At 45.4% G+C, this 21,404-nt stretch overlaps 1 protein-coding gene across 4 annotated transcripts in view; it reads right to left on the bottom strand.

Annotated features, from left to right (window-relative positions):
• Window positions 1-21,404, bottom strand: part of MUSK (muscle associated receptor tyrosine kinase) — a 63,127-nt gene that overhangs the window by 19,694 nt on the left and 22,029 nt on the right. For 3 of the 4 annotated variants that reach the window (XM_009902135.2, XM_054178277.1, XM_054178278.1), the window contains exons 6-9: window positions 11,647-11,771; window positions 7,140-7,299; window positions 5,722-5,728; window positions 3,271-3,537 (exon numbers count right to left, since the gene is read on the bottom strand). In XM_009902135.2, the coding sequence (XP_009900437.1) occupies window positions 3,271-3,537; window positions 5,722-5,728; window positions 7,140-7,299; window positions 11,647-11,771 (559 nt within the window). The remainder of the gene's footprint in view (window positions 1-3,270; window positions 3,538-5,721; window positions 5,729-7,139; window positions 7,300-11,646; window positions 11,772-21,404) is intronic. The other variant, XM_054178279.1, reaches the window with a different exon arrangement.

The following is a 21,404-nucleotide window of genomic DNA, read 5'->3' as shown; positions in this document are numbered from 1 at the left end:
CCAGATGGTCTAATTAATCTTTTTTATGTTAAACAACATGTGTAACAGGAGTGACCTTCTGATGTAAAGAAATGTTTATCTAGAGAAATGATAAAATCTTGCATTTGAAGCATTGGAAGATCTGGATTGCATTAGCTGCCTTCAGTCCTGAAGCCTGAGCATCCTAAAGCAATGCCCTTATACAGTATGCAACTGCAAAATCCAAAAGGTCATTCCAGTGCTGTCCTGTCTGCTGCAGCATTACAGGCAGGTTATCTTCACCCATGAACCCATCCCAGGAGTGGTGTGTGGTGGCCAGAGGGAGGGATGGGCAGTATCCTTGAGCTGGGTTCATACCATTGTTATAACACTTAATCCTGAGCAGTGGGAGGTCGATGAGATCATATGCAACGATTACTTCAGATTATTATTAGAAATGTTATGTCATCTAAATGACAGATGGACAAAGAACAGTAGCAACAGAAGAGGACAAGTGGACCAGTAGCATTTCAGGGACCACAAAGGACTGACTAAGAGGAGGTGGGGACACAGAGAACTGACCAAAGTGAGACATTTTCCAACATGGGACTATTCCCTGCAGCCTGGTCACTTCTTATCAGCAGTGGCTGAAACAGAAATTGAGGGATTTTCTTTTGCTGTCAGAGGAGGAGCCAGTAGTAAAAGGCAGATGTAACTAAGAACTATGAGATGAGACATCACTTTCCCTTAAAAACAGGAAAACTCTAGTTCTAAACAAATTGCATCTCAGTTTACATAAAGTGAAAATTTTCCCACGTAGTTTTCTTCTGTTTCACTTCTTGCTCTGTCCCCTGATTATTTTTGCACAAGCTTTACTTGGTCTATTTATTATTTGTTCTTGTTAGCTGGCTTCCAAACCAAAATGAACATTGAATGTTACATGGAGGAACTAAAAACTATGCAGAGAATAAATAGGTAGACAGAAACACAGGGAAGTGCATCAAGGTAAATAGGTCCCTCAAAAAATATGAGCATTCTCCAGCCTCTGAGTTACTTAAGTTCTTCATCATTACATATTTCATCTGAAAATGGGTGTAGTCTAGCCAATTTCTGCAAAGAGGTATAAGATTGTCTGTAAAGCAGATAAGATAATTAGAAAGTAACCAAGACCATGTGAAATGTATTCAAGAGGCCCCAGGGGCCTCAACTGTTCAGAAGTACATATTAAATATCTGAGTTATCAAAGGGAGTATTAAGTAAGGGTTTGGAAGAGCTGTTGTCCAGCTGATGTGCTCTGGGGACAAGAAACAGGAAGGATGCTGTTCCAGGATTCTTGCCATGAAGAAAGATGAGTTTTAATCTGCATTAAAATCATAGGGAAAATTCATTAAATGACTAAAAAACATAACATTGACTTGTGGATTTGGAGAAAGATGATGCCAGGCAAGCCCATTGCAGTTTAGACATGTTTGCAAATGCTGTGCCTGTTAGTTTGACATCACCATGAGTTCTGGTCCTGCATGGCCACATGTGAGCAAGGGTAATTGATGTGAGACCCAGATCTCACTGAAATACTCATGGAGCACTGTGCAAAATGCTTAGCTGACAAATGTGCTGTGCATGTATGGCTAGGATATAAATACTGCCACACCTCTTGAGAAAAGCCAGAGAGATCATGTACTAAAGGGCACAATGACAAAGAGCAGAACAGCAAGGTGACAGGGACGAGTCTGACAGCAAAAAAAAGCAAGTGTAGATATTTGGCTGCATGACTGTCTTGGACACTTGTACACACACATCTTTTCTATGATATATGTCACTACTGTGCTGGCAGAAGAATCCCTAAGAGCATAGACACCAGAGAACACAGTCTATTGTCAGACCTCATACTGGAATTTTCCTCTGTGCCTTTATTTAAATATATTAATGGAGGAGCGATCAGAGAAGTCCAGATTACAAAGACAACAGGCTGCTGATTGTCCTAAAAAGTCCCTACATAACTGGAAAAATAATTGCCAGCAGACTACGTCTGGCCCAAGTCCAGCTGGCAGCAAGCTTGCCATGTCTGCAGAGAAGACTCGCATTTTAGTTGAGATACCAGAGCTGGGCTTCTTTCCCAATAAACACAGATCTGATAATCTGGTTTAAGATGCAGTTCAAGAAGGACAGGAGCAAAGAACTGCACTTCAGCAGTGATGTTGGCTGTCCAACTGTGAAAAGGGTAATGACCAGACAAGAGCCCTCCTAGATCTGAAAATGGATATGAGGCAATTCTGGCCAACAATTATGTTAGGGGGGAAAAAAAAACCTCACACTGAGACATCTGTGTGAGGCTGCCCTCTTCAAAGCACACCAAGCAATCATTGTTCTATTGTACTTAACAGTAATGGAACCTAATCAGAAGGGTGTATATATATATATATATATATATATAATTCTGAAGGAAAGATAAGGATCAGGAGTATCAGAGACCAGGAAAAAAGGCAAAAGCTATGAGCAGAGCTTGGAAAATCCTGTTTTTTTTCTGGTCTGAGAAGCTGGAGAAGACAAAACCTCAGTGCAAAGAAGAAGGGAAGATACTTGTCTCAGTGGTCATGGCAGGGACACAAGGAGCAGTGAGGGAAGATTGCTCAGAATGTGTCATGGTGAGGGAGCAGTGCCTCTGTCGCTGGGACGTGTTGAAGAAACACCTGTCAGCACTGGATTAGCTGTGGGGGATGATTTGAACTCCCTAGGGTGCCTGCCAGCCCTGTTTCAATGCACATTGCTTTGCATATGGAGGGATACAAGAGCATTTATGGGAGGTTTGGTTTAGCAGGTATAATTACACTGGAAGCGTTTCTGGTGTCATCTTTTTTTGTCTCATCTTTGTTGTAGTGGGAGGTGCTGAATGATTAATGTATTGCCTTGGACAGATTTGTTGCACACATTGTGACCATATTGAGTTAAAATTCCAAACAAGCAATTACTTTTGATAGCAATAATGAGTACATACTGGCCTAGTAAGATGTGACCAATGGCAATATGTTAAATATTTTAGTTATGTTATTCACATGGATAATTCTTTTCAATGCTATCCACTAAAAGCCTGATATGACACATATGTCTGGGCCTGAGAGTCAAGCTATATCCTAGCAATGAGCACTAGGAGAGCTGGAAAAGGTCATCTTTGTTTGTACAAATCCATGCAAACCTAGAGGGCTCATTTTCACTCAGTGTTACTGGAGGTCTGGACAGACCCTCACTACTCCCCAGCTGCCTACATATCCCCACAAAATGAAAGTGAAAGAAGAGCATGGTTTTTTTATTTACCTGCATACTGGTTTTGGAGCTGGCCCAGCTCCCGAGGGATTGCACTCCTGGAAGATGTAGTTACACAGCAGAGACTCAGCAGCCGGTTGGCAGAATGAACTCACCATTTTCAGTTCAGTCCAGGCAGTGTGCACAAGCAGCTCTTGGGTCTCCTCTGGGTCAGCATAGGAGGAGTTGAAGAAAACAAGAGCATTCTTCGCCAAGATAGCACTGCACACCTCACCTCTGTATGTGCTGCAGTAGCCTGAATCACCTTTGTACAGCTTGCTGTTGAGGACAAGAAGATACATACAGAGTAAGCTCAGAGCATTAAACACCTGCAGGAGCAGGATACCTATGCTCTGTTTCTGAACAGAGATGCTAACAGAGGCTAACAGAGGGTGAAGGAGAGGGTAGATGGCCATAACCACTAAAACCAGATAATATCATTAAAAAATTAAGCTTCTGCAAGAAATCCTAGTGAGAGTGCAAGGCTGAGGCTCTGGATGAGGGCTTCTAGCACTAAAAGTGGGCAAAAAGGCTGAGTGATTGAGCACAACATGACCTAGCATGGCCCCTCACCCTGCCCCCTGGCCCTAATGGGAAAGCTGTTTTGTTTTGTTGTTGTTTTGTTTTTGTAAAGAAGTAATACTGCTTGCTGCACACCTGTGATAAGTCAGGTTTATTTTCTCTGCTGACTAGCAGCAGTTTAAGTTTGGACTTGAAGAGCAGAAGCCAGGTGAGTCCTACCCAATGTGTGCTACAAAATTCTTTGCATGCTCAGATCAGCCAAACTCCTGCACTTTCTTGGACCCTGCCTCACTTCCACACACGTTTAGGTGGGAGACACAGCAAGGAGGAAGGCATAAGGCCCTGGGCTTTCCTTTTGGTGCTTTCCTTCAATGTCCATCCTCTCCTTTCTTCACTGTATTTCCCACTTCAAAAACTCCGACCACAAACCATGATGCCAGAGCTCTGCCAAAGCAATAAAAAACATGGCTGTGTTGGCTCCTCCTTGGCTTTTTATTTCTCTTTCCCACATTTTTTGCATCTAGCAGGAGATGGCTATCATCCTTCCCTCCCTTCTTCACCATGTCCATCAAAAGGGAGCAGCAGGGTGAGGGAAGGCACGGGAATGTACAGGTCAGCCACACTCCTGGCAGCTCCCACAGCCACCCCACAGCAACAAGGTCTGTGGGTGAGGATGTGCCCTCTGGTCAGGCAGCATGTGGGATACAGTGCTCTTGGTGGGGAGGGAAATCTGGGGAAACAGCCTCCTCTCTGTTCAGGGAGTGGCTGAACTGCGGAGGGAGGAGTGCTGGGTGCAGCTGTTCCCACTGCTCATTTGGTCAGTGTAACTGGGGTCAGAGAGTTCAATTCACAACATGCCAACCATTTGGAGTAGCCAGCAGAGCTATTTGTATCTTTGCCTTTTATTTCTTTCCCCTGTTCAAATAATTGCCTATTGTCAACCCCAGGGATTCTTGCCATTTCTGTTCAGAAAGCAGGAGCTACAATGGACCAGGCATTGCACAGGATGCCCAAATTTTTGCTTTTCAGATGCTGCTCTCTGCAGATGACTTGCTGTGGCCCTGGCTTAGCTGTGGTACTTTGGGCTCCATGCAAACTTTTTTTTTTTTTTTTAATTGTTCTGTTTTGGTGTTTTTTTTCTCTTGTATTCCACATTGACTGAAAAAAAGAGGAAGGCACCAGTTCCTTAAAGCAGTACCACAGTGACAATGATGCTGCGACATCCTGCATCACCCTAGGCTCTGTGGCCACCCTTTCAGGTGACATAGGAACCATGCAGCATCCTGTGGTGGTCCCACTGCTCGTGACATCTCTCTGACACAGAGCAGGTTTCCCACAGCACTATGCTGCCCTCAGTGTCCTGTGTGTGGCAAGGCACAGGCTGCATTATTCATGTTTTCCTGGTGATGCTTGTTGTGCTTAATCTGAATGGTGCACCCTTTCAGGGAAAAGAGGGCATAGGCATAGCATGGGGTACCTTTGATGCTGACTTCAGTGGGCTGCAGAAGCAGCCTGACAAGAGCCATCAGTGCTAACATTGTATTTCCTTGCTTTTTGTTTAAGGCTGCAATGGAGAAGCAGCAGCAGTGTGTTTCTCACAATGCCTTGTTGCAGAAAGGGAATTTCGTGCATCAAGTATTGAGAACAACTGTGGGACAGAATGGTGAGCATATGATCACTGTTCCTGTGCTGGACACACATACACATATGCAGGTGTAAGGTGTAAGTTTACCATCATCATCAAGGTGGTCATTAAATCACTTATAAACTTCCTGAATCAATCTTGCAAGCCTCTATGAGGGAGGCAAGGACCTTCACAGGGAGCAGAGGCAGCCAAGTGGCAAAACCATTTGTTCAGACTTTCTCAGGCTCTGCACTTTTAATTCTTCTCATCCCTGGCCCAGATAAAACTCCCAGGCAGCCACAGAAAGTCAGTCTTACCTCCACTCTGCCAAGATGCACCAGATCCAGGAATTGCGAAGAGTCAAGAGAAAGAAGAAATGGGAAATACATCAGTCACATTTCTTTGCCCCCTCTGAGATGTAGGAGTTAATATTGCCATGCCTGGAAATCTGTCTGCGACCTACAAGCTGGCTGAAAAGGATGCACCTTACTTTAGGGAGGAAGATATTTGCAACATTGGACACCAGACATGGAGACAGAATGAGAAGTGAATTGTTGACAGTTGTTGTTGCTGAAGTCAACTTTTTCACCCTAAACCCACACTTTCCTCCTTATTCTTTAGGTTCTACATAATTAGCAGGCAGCATCCTTTATTTAAGCCACCCATGACCCCATTATTGAAAGCGGCAGCATCTCTGATGGGTGGGAGAAACCAGGGCTGGAGAAGCAGTGCAGCCACACAGCTGTGTCCCACTGCTTGCACTGACAGAGGGCTCTGGGTTGTGCCCATATAGGAAGGAGGCACTGAGCATCAGTCAAGAACCAGGACACCTCTGGGACCCTTGGGAGATGGGGCAAGGCTAAAGATAGCTCCTGGTCTGGAAGGCTGCTACCCTCTAGCACATGCCTTCCTGAGTGCATTTTCAGCTCTGCTTCATGGGGCAGAGCCTTGCCTTGGCTAAAAGCAGAAGTGGGGGTGTGAGAGTTCTGAGTCCCTCATGGGGCAGAGCTTGCTGTTAGGTTTCAATGACCAGTATAAGAAAGAACATGGTTATTTTCTCAACAGAGCAGAAGCACAGAGGCACAGAGAAAGAGGGACATGTATCTGCCTGATTAACAGCAGGACCACAGCTCCCACCCCTGGAGCCACAGGTGATTCCTCTTTCCTCTAATTCAACCTCTTTGAAGAGGCAGAAGCTGCCACCTTTCTCTTGGTGTGACAAATGCTGTCAGCTAGCTCAGTCAGAGTTTCTCCTCTTTGGATCATCCTTTCCCCATTTGGAAGATGTCCCTAGAGGCAGAGGTTACCCCGGGCATGGCGGGGCACTGTTCTGACAGCAACCTCCCTGCTTTCTGCATGCAACACCCTGAGAAGCCAAACTGCTTGCAAAAGCTATTTTCACCTTGCTGTTAGGTGATACCGATGCTGGGTCATGGCCATCACTTCCTCTGCATGGATGAACTTACCAAGTGTAGTTCTGGGACACAAAGTACAAGACAGCATCAAACATTCAGGAAATGACAGCTGTGCCAGTCTCCACAGCATAAGAATATAAGAGGAAATAGCCTGGTGGGGGATTCACTTATAGTCAAATTTAGCCCCCTGAACACTGTCAGCTCCCCAGAGCTTTCCTTCCTCCTTCAGAGTACTTGACACCCCTTTCTTCTCTTCCAGCAGGGAAGCTAGGACTGTGATTGCAGTAAAAAAATGAATGACCTTTTCTTTCCCAGCATACCTGAAACACTGATGGTGGCTGCAGCTTTTGCAGCTCCAAAGGTTTTGCTGTGTTTATTTGTGGCCAGGCAAGTGAACAGGCCAGGTCGGGTGACATACACCTGCAGTCTGGAGTCAACCACTCTGTCCTTGACACTTTCCACTATAGACCCTGCAGAAACCTAAGAGAGTGGAAAGCACAGTGCAGTGATATTTCCAATAAAGGCAAATGAGCAGACAAAGGAAAAAGAGAGGATATCCAGCCTCAAGCATTTAAGTTGTCAGACAACTATGTAGCAAGCAGACAGAAGTGGCAGAGAACTAAAGCTGCTGGCATTATTTTGGTGCTTTTGTAGCAGCTGACCACAGATATGAGCAAACATTAAAGACCTCTCCTATTTCACACCTCAGCAGTATTTTGCAATTAATTTTCAGTTCCAGAGGGCTGTAGTCTCAGTTTTGATCATGTAAATGAGTTGGCTAACTACTTCAGGACCTCTGCTAGTAGACTGTTTGCATATTCATGCTTTAGCAAGGAAGGGCACAATGTGGCTTTGTGGGCTGTAAGAGAGAGAAAGAAAAGAGTTTGGAAGTTCATAGGATGATAGAATTATACAATTATTTGGGTTGGAAAGGACCTCTAAATGTCATCTAGTCCAGCCCCCTCTGCAGTAAGCAGGGGCATCCTCAACTAGATCAGGTTGCCCAGAGCCCTGTTAAGCCTCACCATTTCCAGAGATGGGGCCTCAACCACCTCCTTGGAGCAACCTGTTCTAGTGTTCCACCACCTTCATGGTAAATAAATTGTTCCTAACATCCAATCTAAATCTATCCATCTCTAACTGAAAACCATTTACCCTCATCCTATCACCACAGGCCTTTCTAGACCATCTTTCTCCATCCTTCTTGTAGGCCCCCTCCAGGTACCGGAAGGCTGCAATTAAGTCTCTCCAGAGCCTTCTCTTCATCCAGGATGAACAACCCCAGCTCCCTCAGCCTGTCTTTGTTGCAGAGGTGCTCCAACCCCCTGATCATTTCTGTGGCCCTCAAAAAACCAAAAAAACAGTTGATGATTCTGGGTTAATACAACCACTGCCACACTTCCAAAGGCTGCCTCTGCCTCACACTGTCCACCCAGGGAAGACAGCTGCTCACCCTATGCCACTTGTGCTAATTCTGTCCACTTTCTCTCCTTACACCTCAGGTCTTGGCCTACCTTGTCCTGTTAGCTTCCATCCTATTAACACTGAACTATGCCTGGTGAGCACTAGGAGCCAAGATTGCACCTCCTGGCTTGGGCCATGGGTAGCTGTGGTCAGTTCAAGCAGTTCATGTGGTCACATGAATGATGGAATACTACAGGTGAGTGTCAGGCTGTTGTGTCTAAGACTTCCATGCCAGCCAGCTGTTGCTGCCTCTGCTGGGAATTTCAAGCTATTCCCTTGCCTTTACTGGCTCCCCTCCCTGAGATTTTGTTTCCAGCAAGTCTTTCCTTAGCCTTTAAAATGCCAACTCAATTACAACCAAAGCAGAGACCTCTTCACATCTTCAACACTTGGCTTGCTTATTCTTACTGGTGTGGAAAACTACAGTTTAAGGCCCATGATGCTCCATGGTACACATGTACAAGGTAATTGTGTTTGTTTATGTAGGCAAAGCAGCTGCTGTGCAGAGGAGTTTCCATTCTCCTCTTTAAAGGCAACCCAAGAACCTCAGCAGATTCCCACTCATTAAACCCCAGGACAATTGCAGATCAGTGTTTACAGACTGTAATGCCATAGGCACGTTCCATGAAGTGACTCACTACTGACTCCTTGTGAGGCAACCCTTGAGCACTTATGTTCAATTCTACTAGCTTCCTGGTCTGACTTTCCCGGAGGTGGGTTCTTGTTGAGGTCTCCTTGCCATATTTAAAATTAGGGAGTCTGGAGCACCAGCCTCCTGGGACTGGGCTTTGCCTTGCAGACAGGGATGGAGTCCAGCCAACATGGATTTAGGAGGGGCAGGTCCTGCCTCTCCAACCTGATCTCCTTCTATGATCAGGTGACCCGTCTGGTGGATGTGGGAGGCCTGTGGATGTAGTCTACCTGGACTTCAGCAAGGCCTTTGACACCATCCCCCACAGCAAACTGCTGGCTAAGCTGTCAGCTTGTGGCTTGGACTGCAACACTCTGTGCTGGGTTAGGAACTGGCTGGAGGGCCGAGCCCAGAGAGTGGTGGTGAATGGTGCCACAGCCAGCTGGAGGCCAGTCGCCAGTGGTGTCCCCCAGGTATCAGTGCTGGACCCCATCCTCTTTAACATCTTCATTGATGATCTGGATGAGGGGATTGAGTCAGTCATCAGCAAATTTGCAGATGACACTAAATTGGGAGCAGAAGTTAGTCAGTTAGAGGATGGAAGGGCTCTGCAGAGGGACCTCGACAGACTGGACAAATGGGCGGAGTCCGGATGGCATTCAACAAGTCCAAGTGCTGGGTGCTGCACTTTGTCCACGGCAACCCCATGCAGAGCTACAGGCTGGGGTCAGAGTGGCTGGAGAGCTGCCAAACAGAGAGGGACCTGGGGGTGCTGATTGACAGCTGCCTAAACATGAGGCAGCAGTGTGCCCAGGTGGCCAAGAAGGCCAACGGCATCCTGGCATGTATTAGGAAGAGTGTGGCCAGCAGGAGCAGGGAAGTCATTGTGCCCCTGTACTCTGCATTGGTTAGGCCACACCTTGAGTCCTGTGTCCAGTTCTGGGCCCCTCAGTTTAGCCAGGAAGGGGTTGGTCTCTTCTCCCAGGCACCCAGCACCAGAACAAGAGGACACAGTCTCAAGCTGCACCAAGGGAAGTTTAGGCTGGAGGTGAGGAGAAAGTTCTTCACTGGGCGAGTCATTAGTCATTGGAATGTGCTGCCCAGGGAGGTGGTGGAGTCACCATCCCTGGAGGTGTTTAAGAGGAGATTGGACATGGCACTTGGTGCCATGGTCTAGTCATGGGGTTTGTGGTGACAGGTTGGATGTGATGATCCTCAAGGTCTCTTCCAACCTTGGTGATACTGTGATACTGTGATACTGTGAGTAGGGCACATCTGACCAGCCACACAGTGGTCCTGGGCAGAGTCTGAGCGCAGTCTCAAACACATCGTTCTGTGCCAGTGATGTACCAGTGGGAGATTGGCAGGATAAGGGTCAGAGCTCCAGAAATACTCTGCCTTTGCCAGGGACCTCAGAACCCCCCAAATATTTCTGCCCCGATGGTGAAGAAGTCTTGAATGAAGCTCCACAGTCGTCTTGAAATAACTATCACCAGAAACTAGTGAGGACCCACAGGGCTCTACAGATGTTGAGTTGATCTCTTTGCTGTTCTCCCTAGCAGCCTCTAGGGAATAGAGAAATTTAGCCCTAATCAAACTGGAGGACACAGTTAGATCTGGAGGAGATAAAGAAGGCAACACAGCCTGTAGAGTAGCCCAGGCTACATGAAAGAGGGGATACAGACCAGGTCGATTCCTTCATCTGGAAGTAAGGCATTTGAGTGAGAGTTTATTGATCCTCTTGGATAAGCAAGCCCACAGGAATGGCCACGGCCAGCTGGTGGCCAGAAGGATTTGGGGTTGACAAGGGGTCAGTAAAAAAGAGTGGAGGCCTATCGTTAGCCTGCACATAGCAGCTGCTCCACCTGCCTCCACAGCATCACAGCTCGGGACTCACATCCTTTAAAAAGTTGTTGAAATATCACCAAGAATATAAAATTTGCCCAGCATAATCATATGAAGGATGGAGGAAACCCAGGATGCAGGCCCAGGATGCAGAGCCGCAGTAACTGAGGTGTATCACTCACTCTCAGGCATCAAGTTCTGCAGGCATTGCAATAGCAGGGACATGCAAGCTGGATGAATTCATAGCAGGCACCTATTTGAAATGGTCAGGATAATTAGACCAGTGAGAAGGAGTGGTGCCTGATGCTGAAAGAGAGTGTACCTTTTTTGAGGACATACTTCTAGCCAGGAATAAATTGCTGACATTCTTCAACACATCACCTAGGTCAGTCTAGAAAATTCGAGGTCTATTCATCATCAAATTTGCTGTGCATATGCACAAATATTTTGTCTCATAACAGTTTGCTCTGCCTCACTCCCTCACTTTGTGATATTTTGTCCAATAACCAATTTTGCCATGTTATTGTTACCAAATTAAGTGAACGCAGAGGAAAGGTGGCTGGAGAAATACTTAAACACACAACAAAGTCCTGGAAATCCTGGCACAGGGGAAGGTTGTAAGCACCTAAACCATCTTTCATCTCAGGCTTTCCAGACTCCAACAAATGAAGACATGCAGCATCCTGGAGAAAGGAGAGAGTCTTTCACAGAGGAGAAAATTGCATCAGGGAGGAGATGTGGGCTTAGCTTGATCATACAGTGAGGTGCTAAGTAAGGCAGGAATAGAAACCATGGGCACTGACTCTCAGCCTCTTATTTTAATCCCTGGGCTGCACTTCTAGATGCTAGCAGACTTCCAGGGTGAAAAGCAGGGGAGAAGTACTTACAGCTTTCCCATTTTCCAGCCAGGTGACAGTGGGAACTGGAAGGCCAGTGGCTGTGCAGCGCAATATCACCACGGACCCAAAGGTGATATTCTGGGATTCAGGAGCCTTCAGGATTCTGGCAAAAACTGCAGGAGAAGACAAAGATGATGGTTAAATGGCAATGTAAAGCTGAGGGATGTGCTGGCATGGGGATTGTGTCATCCCCAATAGGTCTGAAAATCAGCCACTGCACCATGAATAAAGACAGAGCAATAGCATGAGCTTCCCTGTGAGCCAGAGGCCTGGGACAGATGAGAAGGTGAAAGAAAGGGGTTGGCATAGGTCTGTTCTGCACCTCACAGACAGAAATTTTACCTCTGGAAATTTCTGCATTTTCTGAGTTCAATACCTCAGAGGAAGTAGTGTCCAAAAACCCAAGGGCAAGCTCATTGCTGGTGTGTAGACAGCACACCTTTCAGTAAATACAGGGCAAGTTACCATGGTGCTCTACCTAGGGCGACCACATGTGAAACATTCAAAACCATCAAGGGGTACCACCAGCACAGTCACATACCATGAAGGTCAAGGGTCAGATAAACTATGATCAAAGTGTGATCAAAGTGATTAAGACTTACCACTGAGAGCCACAAACCACCTAAGGGGAGGGAGTCTATCATCAAGACCTTGGGAACATGAGAAAGCATGGGGAAACTAGGTTTTCCTAGAGAATTGCTTATAGAATAGAATAGAATAGAATAGAATAGAATAGAATAGAATAGAATAGAATAGAATAGAATAGAATAGAACAGAATTTAATTAACCAGGTTGGAAAAGGCCTTTGAGATCATTGAGTCCAACCTATCATCCAACACTATCTAATCAACTAACCCATGGCACCAAGCACCCCATCAACTCTCTTCCTAAAAACCTTCAGTGATGGTGACTCTACAGCCTTCCTGGGCAGCCCATTCCAATGGGCAATCACTCTTTCTAAGAAGAACTTCTTCCTAACATCCAGCCTAAATCACCCCGGTGCAGCTTGAGACTGTGTCCTCTTGTTCTGGTGCTGGTTGCCTGGGAGAAGAAACCAACCCCTACCTGGCTACAACCTCCCTTCAGGGAGTTGTAGAGAGCAATAAGGTTTCCCCTGAGCCTCCTCTTCTCCAGGCTAAGCAGCCCCAGTTCCTTCAGTCTCTCCTTACAGGGCTTGTGTTCCAAACCCCTCACCAGCCTTGTTGCCCTTTTCTGGAGATCTTCCAGCAACTCAACATCTTTCCTAAACTGAGGGACCCAGAACTGGACACAGGACTCAAGGTGTGGCCTAACCAGTGCTGAGTACAGGGGCAGAATGACCTCCCTGCTCCTGCTGGCCACATTGCTCCTGATACAGGCCAGGATGCCACTGGCCTTCTTGGCCACCTGGACACACTGCTGGCTCATGTTCAGCATACTATCAACCAGTACCCCCAGGTCCCTCTCTGTTTGGGACCTCTCCAGCCACTCTGACCCCATCCTGTAGCACTGCATGGGGTTGTTGTGGCCAATATGTAGAACCTGGCACTTAGATGTGTTAAATCTCATGCCCTTAGACTTTGCCTATCTGTCCAGCCTGTCAAGGTCACTCTGCAGAGGTCTTCTACCCTCTAACAGATCAACACCTGCCCCCAGATCGGTGTCATCTGCAAATTTACTGATGATGGACTCAATACCCCAGTCCAGATCATTGATAAAGATATTAAAGAGCATGGGGCCCAGCACATCTCTAATACTTTTGTGGAAATACAGTTACAGGGCAATTTGAAGATAAGCAAAATAAGATCCTCTCTTCTCCAAGAATTATTTTTTTTTTTGGTGGAAAAAATAATTGAAGTATTTTTGCTGAAAACTTATTTGGATTCAGAAATACAAATCTCATGGCCTTCATAAGCTGTATTACAGGTACCATACTTGGACCACTTAAGGGAAAGAAGAGGAGAGATATTTCCTGAGTTTTGACCCAACATTTCTAATGGAAATGCCTGAATGTCTGCATGAAATCAGGCTGAATAGCTCTGTGCTACTTCTTACTGCAGTTACTTATGTTTAGTAATACTTGCTGTCTATCTTCTCATCTTCACAGCAATGACTGAAAGTCTCCATCAGAGATATTAGTAAGCAGGCTAGTTTCTCTTGGAGTTCTCAGACAGGCCTCATATCTTGTTTGCCAATTTTTGTCTGTATCATTCCCCTTAACAATGTGTTTGATCATGGCATGGTCTTCTGTACCTCTCTTTGCCTGATGCACCTCCTAGGCCTGGCCACTGATTGCTCCCAGATGGAGACATCCGGTGCAGAGCAATCAGGAGACCAATGAGGATCCCTTCAGAAGCTGAACATCTGTCCCTGCCATTTGGAGTGGGAAGGCTTTGTCTGTGAAATTTCAGTGGGAATAAAAAGCATATGCTTTCCACATAGTCCTTTCCCCCAGTATTGGCCTGGTGTGGCCGTTTGACGTCAAACCACCACACCTGGGAATGGGCTGAAATTTGTGATAACAAATAGCCTAAATCTGTATGTTGCTCATGGATAAGCAGCACATTTCAGGTGGAAACTTTTTTATCTTAGAAGCATAGCCACTAAATATTCCTCTACAGTCTTCAAACAGTCCCTCACACTCAATGCTTGGTGCCAATTGCTTGATGTCAGAGCAGAGCAGTATTGCAGCTGCTGCATCTCCCCTGACCCTCAGAGGGACAGCAGGCATGAAGTTGCACCACTAATGAGGAAAGCTGCAGTTGTTGGCCAGGGACTTGCCTGACAAATAATAAGCAAAAATGAAACCTTTGCCTGACGTTTCACTTCAGGGCATTAATACCAGATGGTTGTGAATTCAGCCTTAAATGCCTCAGGCCAAGCTCATAATTACTTTTACACTGAATTTGGAGAAATGTTAAAGTTTTGGGCCTGTCCCTTGGCAGCAGTTCCATGTACATGGCTCACACCCAAGGCAGACATTAGCTCCCAGAGCCAGAATACGGACCTTAGTGCTGCCGTTGGCTCCTCAGTGTGCTGCTGGGACCTTGCCCACCTGACAGCTCTGCTGTTTGGTGTTATAAATATTATAGTTATGAATGAGTGGCAGGGAGATTTTTTTTAAATGTAGTAATTTATTTATGTACAAACTGTGCCACAAATTATTTACAATTAATATCTACAGGTAACATGTAGGGACATGTCCTGGCAATGTTTGGGACATCATTTTGGACATAAACATCATTCACCACACTTGGATCTAGCCTACCTTAATTAATACTGAAATGACAAAATAACGGGACTCCATTAGCCAATGACCTCTTCTGTCCCAGCTGCTCTCTCAAAACCTGTGAGGATCTTTCAACCAAGAGGGAGAAACTCATGCTATAAAATTCCAACCTTAGTGATACTGAATACTGAATACTGAATACTGAAAACGTATGGCAGTTGCACAGGCAAAAGGAACATAGCCACACTGATTGCTGTGGCTAGCCCAGCTCATGCACACCACCTGCATGGAGGCCAGAGTCTGAGTCCTGCTCCCCAAGATCCTCCCACCGATACCCTTCACAGCACTTGCTTTAGTAGCTCCACATGCTTGCTGGCTTAAGTGCTTGTCCACCATGAAAGGCAAAGGATCAGGCCATTCAAGCTTAAAACATCAAATACAGGGATAAAAAAAATATATATACATAGAATACATATACATAGAATAAACCAGGTTGGAAGAGACCTTCAAGATCATCGCGTCCAACCCATCAACCAATCCAACCCACCTAAACAACTAACCCATGGCACCAAGCACCCCATCAAGTCTCCTCCTGAACACCTTCAATAATGACGACTCCACCACCTCCCTGGGCAGCTCATTCCAATGGGCAATCACTCTGTATAGAACTTCTTCCTAACATCCCTCAGCAGCTGCTAAGTATTCACATGTTTCTTGTAGAAAGTACTGCAGCTGTATCAGTTAGCACAGGGAGGGATGGCTATTTAAAAGTAGGGATATAAGGAAAGAGGCTGCTTTTCAAAGCATGGAAGAATGGAAGCTCCTGCTACCCACAGTGCCACTTTGTGTACATTTCCAGGACTTTCAAAACTGAAGTTACAGATGCAACACTTCAGCATTTCAAGCACTTGAATTTGCATACATTATGAAAGTATTTTACTTAAAGTTTAGCTGATTTACTTAAATATTTAGCCCTAGATACTGTGAATGCAAAAACCTGCAGATTTTTAACATTATTTTATTCTTAAGTGAAAATTTCCCTAGGACAAGGGCTGGACTTCCCAGGTCCCAACAGACCCTGGAGATCACTGACTAGCATAGAGAAGGATGCATTTTCTCAAGGGCTTTTCATCACTTTGGGAAACAGCATTAAAAAATATATCATCAGCTGTTTCTCAGCTTTGTCATCTATGGGTGGATGATTGTCACACTGGCATTCTGGCCACTCAAGTGCTGTGGGAAAGTCAGAGGACAGGCTGTGTGAGAGCAGCCAGTGTCACCTTCCACTCCTGCAAAGCAGGGCAAGACTACCAGAATGAGACCATGGTTCATTCTGACAGCAACATCACTAAGGAAATCTGTCCTGTAACTAAACAGAGAAACACATGCCCCAAAACTATGACTTCCACACAAGCTCCCTCCTCCTCCACCTACATTACATAAAGAAATGAAGCAGGCAAAGTCAAGGAGGAAATAGTGAACCGATGGTACCAACACAAGCAATGGGGGGAGAGAGGCAGGCAAAAAGCAGGAAGAGTGAGGACCAGGAAATCGCAGTAAATGTAAAATTCACATTATTTGATGGACTCAGGATATAATTTTGTTTTCATTTTGCATTAGTGTGAAAATTCTGAACAATCAATTGATCTCACACATCTCTGTTAGTTGCCCTTCTTTCCCAGATTCTCTTAGAAGCGGATTTTGCCAAGATCTTTGCCTATTTAGTGACATCACCACAAGGTTAAGAATATTCACACGAATACCCCCAGCTTCTCAGCGCAGAATTTAACTAGAGGCATGCCAAAAAGCAGTTAGGGAAGGCAGGCAAAGAAGGCATTATTAATTTATACATATTAAAGTGGAAAATAAAACAGAGGAGCTGGAAATTAAATTTGGCTACCTAAAAGCCAAGCCAGAACTATAAGTTACACTCCCAAGATCCCTAATAAATGTTCTTTCTTTTACTGCCTTGTTAAATGATGTGCTGTGCACTCCAGGGCTTGCTATGAGGTATCTGCACCACAGCCAGCTGCTCTCATTTCTGAGAATTGGGTAACATCATCCAGTCCAAACAGTAGAGTTTTAATTCAGTCACGAAATTTTTGTACTATAAAAAGACTAAAGGCAGGGTCCTTCCCCACCCCACAGTTTGAATAGCTAACTCTTTCCAGGTGACTTTGTTTTCCCATCACCTCTGACTGGGCTATCTTTCATTTCCAGAGTTTGGGGCCTGATGCTGCAGTTCTGGCAGATGCCTGCCCCCTAACTGGGTAAGGATATTTTATTTATTTATTTTTTTAAAACCAGGTTGAATTGGATAAGTCACAGCCAGCCAGAAGCCTGGGGTGGCCCTAGTGCCATGCTGGTGCCTTTGGGAAAGGACAAAGTGATCCCCAAAGCTCACAGGAAACCCTCGTGAGTGCAAAACTGCTGCAAGCCTGCTGCAGGAAGATGCCTCTTTTAGTCAGAAGTCCTTATGCTGACCTTGATGTATCAGGCCCAGTCAAGCACTGGTTTCTGGGTGTGGGTTGGGTTGTGTTTTTTTCCATAGCCTCCACGGGTTTTGGTGAACCATGACTTTCAGAGAATGTGAGCAACAACAGCCAGTGTGTGTGAATTAACTCAGCCTGGCCAGTAACCATGCATATTCACATCTAGGAGTTTGTTGCTAGTCCTGGCATACTGCAAAGCACACTTGATAATCCAAACTGAGATAAGGCCACCGGGATCTAATCTTGTGTTAGCAACCATCTGGCTGTGGTGTGTGCATGCTTCCTTCCCACTTCAGTCAGAGTCTGGCGTAATATATGAGCCAGACTGGTTGTGTCCATACTGCCAGATCTGATATCTCAGCATGTTCCACTTTCCCCAGTTGTTTTGCTTTTATCATGAAAAAATGAGTTTTGGGTGATTACAGGCATGTCTTATGCCAAAATCTTTTCAGCTAAGCTGCTGACACAGTAAAGGCAACTCCTTTGTGCAAAAGGTGTTTTCCTCTGGTACAGCTGGTGTCATGTTGAAAACCAATGTGTCTACATTGCCGGGGAAATTATTAAGCTACACATTGCCTTGGAAACTTTCCTGATATAAATACCCTGGCAAAGCCTTTGTGTTCATGTATAAGCATTTAGGAGCTAAAGTGCAAGTATTTTCTTGTCTACTCATTCACCAGTATTCCCATAGGTCTTTCATATCTGAAGCATGACAGATTGAAGTGAATTGAAGTTCTCTTGGCTTAGACTATGCTTACTAATCCATAAAAAATCATTTATGTTTGCCACCTATATGCTCTGTAGAGCAATGAGTTTGTGCCAATGTGTTTGCAGTCTTTTGCCAATGAAATGCCTGGTCATCTAAATACCCATTCAGATTCATTCATCACACATCCATTCACTCTTCCTGACAAGTCAAGGAGAGATAGCAAGTGTGAGGCTACCATTTCCTTCCCACTGGTGAGAGATGAGGGGAGGTCTGGATTAGTGAACAGTGTGGTGTGGTGGCAAAGAAGGCCAACAGAGTGCTGGGTTGCATCAATAAGGTCATTACCAGCAGAGATAAAGAAGTAACTTTCTCTTGGTGCTTGCCAGGGCACTTCTGGAGTATTGGGTGAAGTTTTGGTCCTCACTGTACAGGGACAGGCTGGAAAGTGTCCAGTGAAGGGCCACAAGAATACTCAGAGGACTGGAAGAGCTGCCATCTAAGGAAAGGCTGAGAGGCCTGGGTTTGTTCAGCCTTGAGAGCAGAAGGCTTAGGGGTGACCATTTCACCACATACCAGTACCTGAAGGCTGGCTAGCAGGACAGTGGAGACTCCCTTTTTATGAGGAGTCATGTGGAAAAGGCAAGAAGTAGTGGGTACAAGTCACTCCTGGAGATATTCCTATTGGAATCCAAGATAAAATTTTTCACAATGACAACAGTGAGACACTGCCATCATCTCCCAAGAGAAGTAGTGGATTCCCCTGCACTGGTCAGTTTTAAGTCTCAACTTGACAGGGCATTGTTCCATCTCCTTTAAACTATGCCATCGCCTAGAAAGGTTGGACCAGATGATCATTGGGGTCCCTCCTAGTCTGGCCTTCTGTGACTCTCATCTCAGTCAAACATATTTATGAAGGCTAGAAAGGCACAGCACTTGTGTTTTCTGACATTTCACATTAATCCGTGTAAAATCCCAACAATTCTTGAAATACCAGGGCTGAGGACAGGCCGCACATGGTGCTGGTGGACCAGCGCTTGCAGACACAGCTGCACCAGGCTGTGTGCAGCAGCTAAAGGCATGCCAGGAGCCGAGGCTGAACAAGCCAAGCACAGCCTTTGCAGCTGACACGACAGGACCAGATCCCAGCTCAGAGAACAAACAAATTCTTTAGTAAACGTGGTCAGTAACTCCTGTGACAGCAGCAGTAGCAGGCTCTGTGCATGGCTTGCTGCATGCCTTCACATGGGAACAGTTCACGTTGTACCTTCGCCATTTTTCAAGGCATGCTCTCAGGAGTAACAGGGTTACCCTAAGCCTAACTCTAACCCTAACACTCACACCCACCTCCAAAACTGTTTGGTTAATAATTAAATTCTGAGGTAACTGCAAGGCCCTGAGTATTTCTTAACAAAACAACCATCTTTTTGTAAGCCTACCAAGTAATTACCAGGAGGAGCAAACTACCACAGACAAAGATGATAGGAGACATTTCCCCTTATCTCTATCAAATTACTTACTTATTTTTCAATAATTTCCATTCAAACAAGCTTATTGTCAAAGAACCACATGTATACACATTAACAAAGTCTTTAAAATGTACAAATGCAGTGGTAAATGCACTCAACCACTGTAATATTTCTCAAGGAACAGCACTATTAGGTGTGAAATTCAGAAGAGGAAGCTGCAGAAGCACTGCAAGCAAGCAATAGTTCATCATCAACCTGCCCCTCACCTGGTTACAATGGTACTCTGGGAGAAGACCCTCTCAGTACACTTGAGCTATCCACATTTTGTAGAAAAGCACAACATCTTCAAGTTCTTCTGGCTCCTGATACATCATTTGGGAGGTCTAAGGCTTTTAGAAGTTCTCACATCTCATGCAGCACAGCAGACAGCACAGGCCAGACAGCACAGCAATGCATGGGCACTCAACCTGGAGTCTGAGGCTGTGAGATGGTTGCCAGGGACAATTCAAGATCTGTATAGAAGGGAGACTGGGGAAGCCATCTCCATCCTGAAGCATATGCCTTCAGATTCTAAGCTCTGGTGTCTAATATCAAAGCATTTTTCTTAGGAAGGCAATAGCTTTTCAAAGTAACCTTATTCTAGGGTGAGCTCCAAGATTTATGGAAGGTAGGACAATTCACATCAGCAGAAGGACTCATATAATGTTAAATACCATAGACAGCACAGGAGCTTCTCAGCTGTGAAAGACTTTGCATCGCGTGTAGATGTCCCTGGAATCCCAAAAGCAGACCCTGCAAATATGCAAAGCTATAATAATCAGGAGTAAAATGTAAATAGATAGCTTATGTCCTGTGTGACTATATAAAACCTGTTCTCTCCAAGTGTTCTTTTCTATATACAGAGCAAACCTCAGATTCAAAGCCAAGCGAGGATAACATGTTCGAATTACTTCCCAAGGAAATGAATAAGGAAATTCCTTTCATGTCAGTAGTAGTCTTATAGATGTGTTTGGTTTCTTTGAAGGAAAGACCCTTCCAAACCTCCCTGAGCTCTGGCTTTTCTACAATATGGAGACCAGCACTGCAAACCATGCACCATGTAACTACGTTACTTGGAACTGAATGTGAATTTGGAAAAGACGTTCCCAATGCCCTGAGTCAGGGAGCAACCCTTGCTCATGCCAGTTGTGTGTGGCAGCCAGAAGGAACGAGACTGGCATACACAGGCAGACTGGTAGCCTCAGCAGGGGTTGTGACCAGTGATGGATGGCCCATCATGACTGCTGCTGAGGCTGCCAGCCTGCTTGCAGGTATGAAATCTCCACTGATGGCACACTAGTCTCCCCTTCTCCCACTCTCAGGAGCAGAGCAAGCAGTAATGGGAATCACTGGGATGCCCAAAACTGAGATACACCCTGAAGCATCCTAACATCTGTGCTTCACCAATGGATAATAGCAATGCCATAAATTTTAATTGCATGCTGTGTGAAAAGTACTTCTATACACCAATTTTCAAGTGCTGCTATCAGTAGCTGCCAGGATGTTTCCTGTTTTGAGCTGATAGCAAATAGGCTGTTCCCTGATCGCTTCATATACCATGCATGCTTGATTTTCAATGCTGAAATCTCTGCTAGTCTCTCCTAAGAGATCCATCCTTGTTCCCTATCCTCAACTTCTGGTTTGAAATACCCTTTCTGTGAAGGGTTGCCTGGAATTTCATTCAGTTTCACTGAGGGGACCATTCCTACACACAGCAGCACAACAGCAGGCACTTTCTGCTCCATAGTATAGGCACACACACCCTAGAAATATTGTGTGCTACTAGAACTGGCAAAATCTACAGTTGTACAGTTCAGTAGGGGAAGTTACAA

Source organism: Dryobates pubescens, chromosome Z (assembly GCF_014839835.1).
Source record: "Dryobates pubescens isolate bDryPub1 chromosome Z, bDryPub1.pri, whole genome shotgun sequence".
NCBI classification, from domain to species: domain Eukaryota; kingdom Metazoa; phylum Chordata; class Aves; order Piciformes; family Picidae; genus Dryobates; species Dryobates pubescens.
Note: the sequence above shows the minus strand (reverse complement) of the source record. Positions and strands in the feature narration are given on the sequence as shown.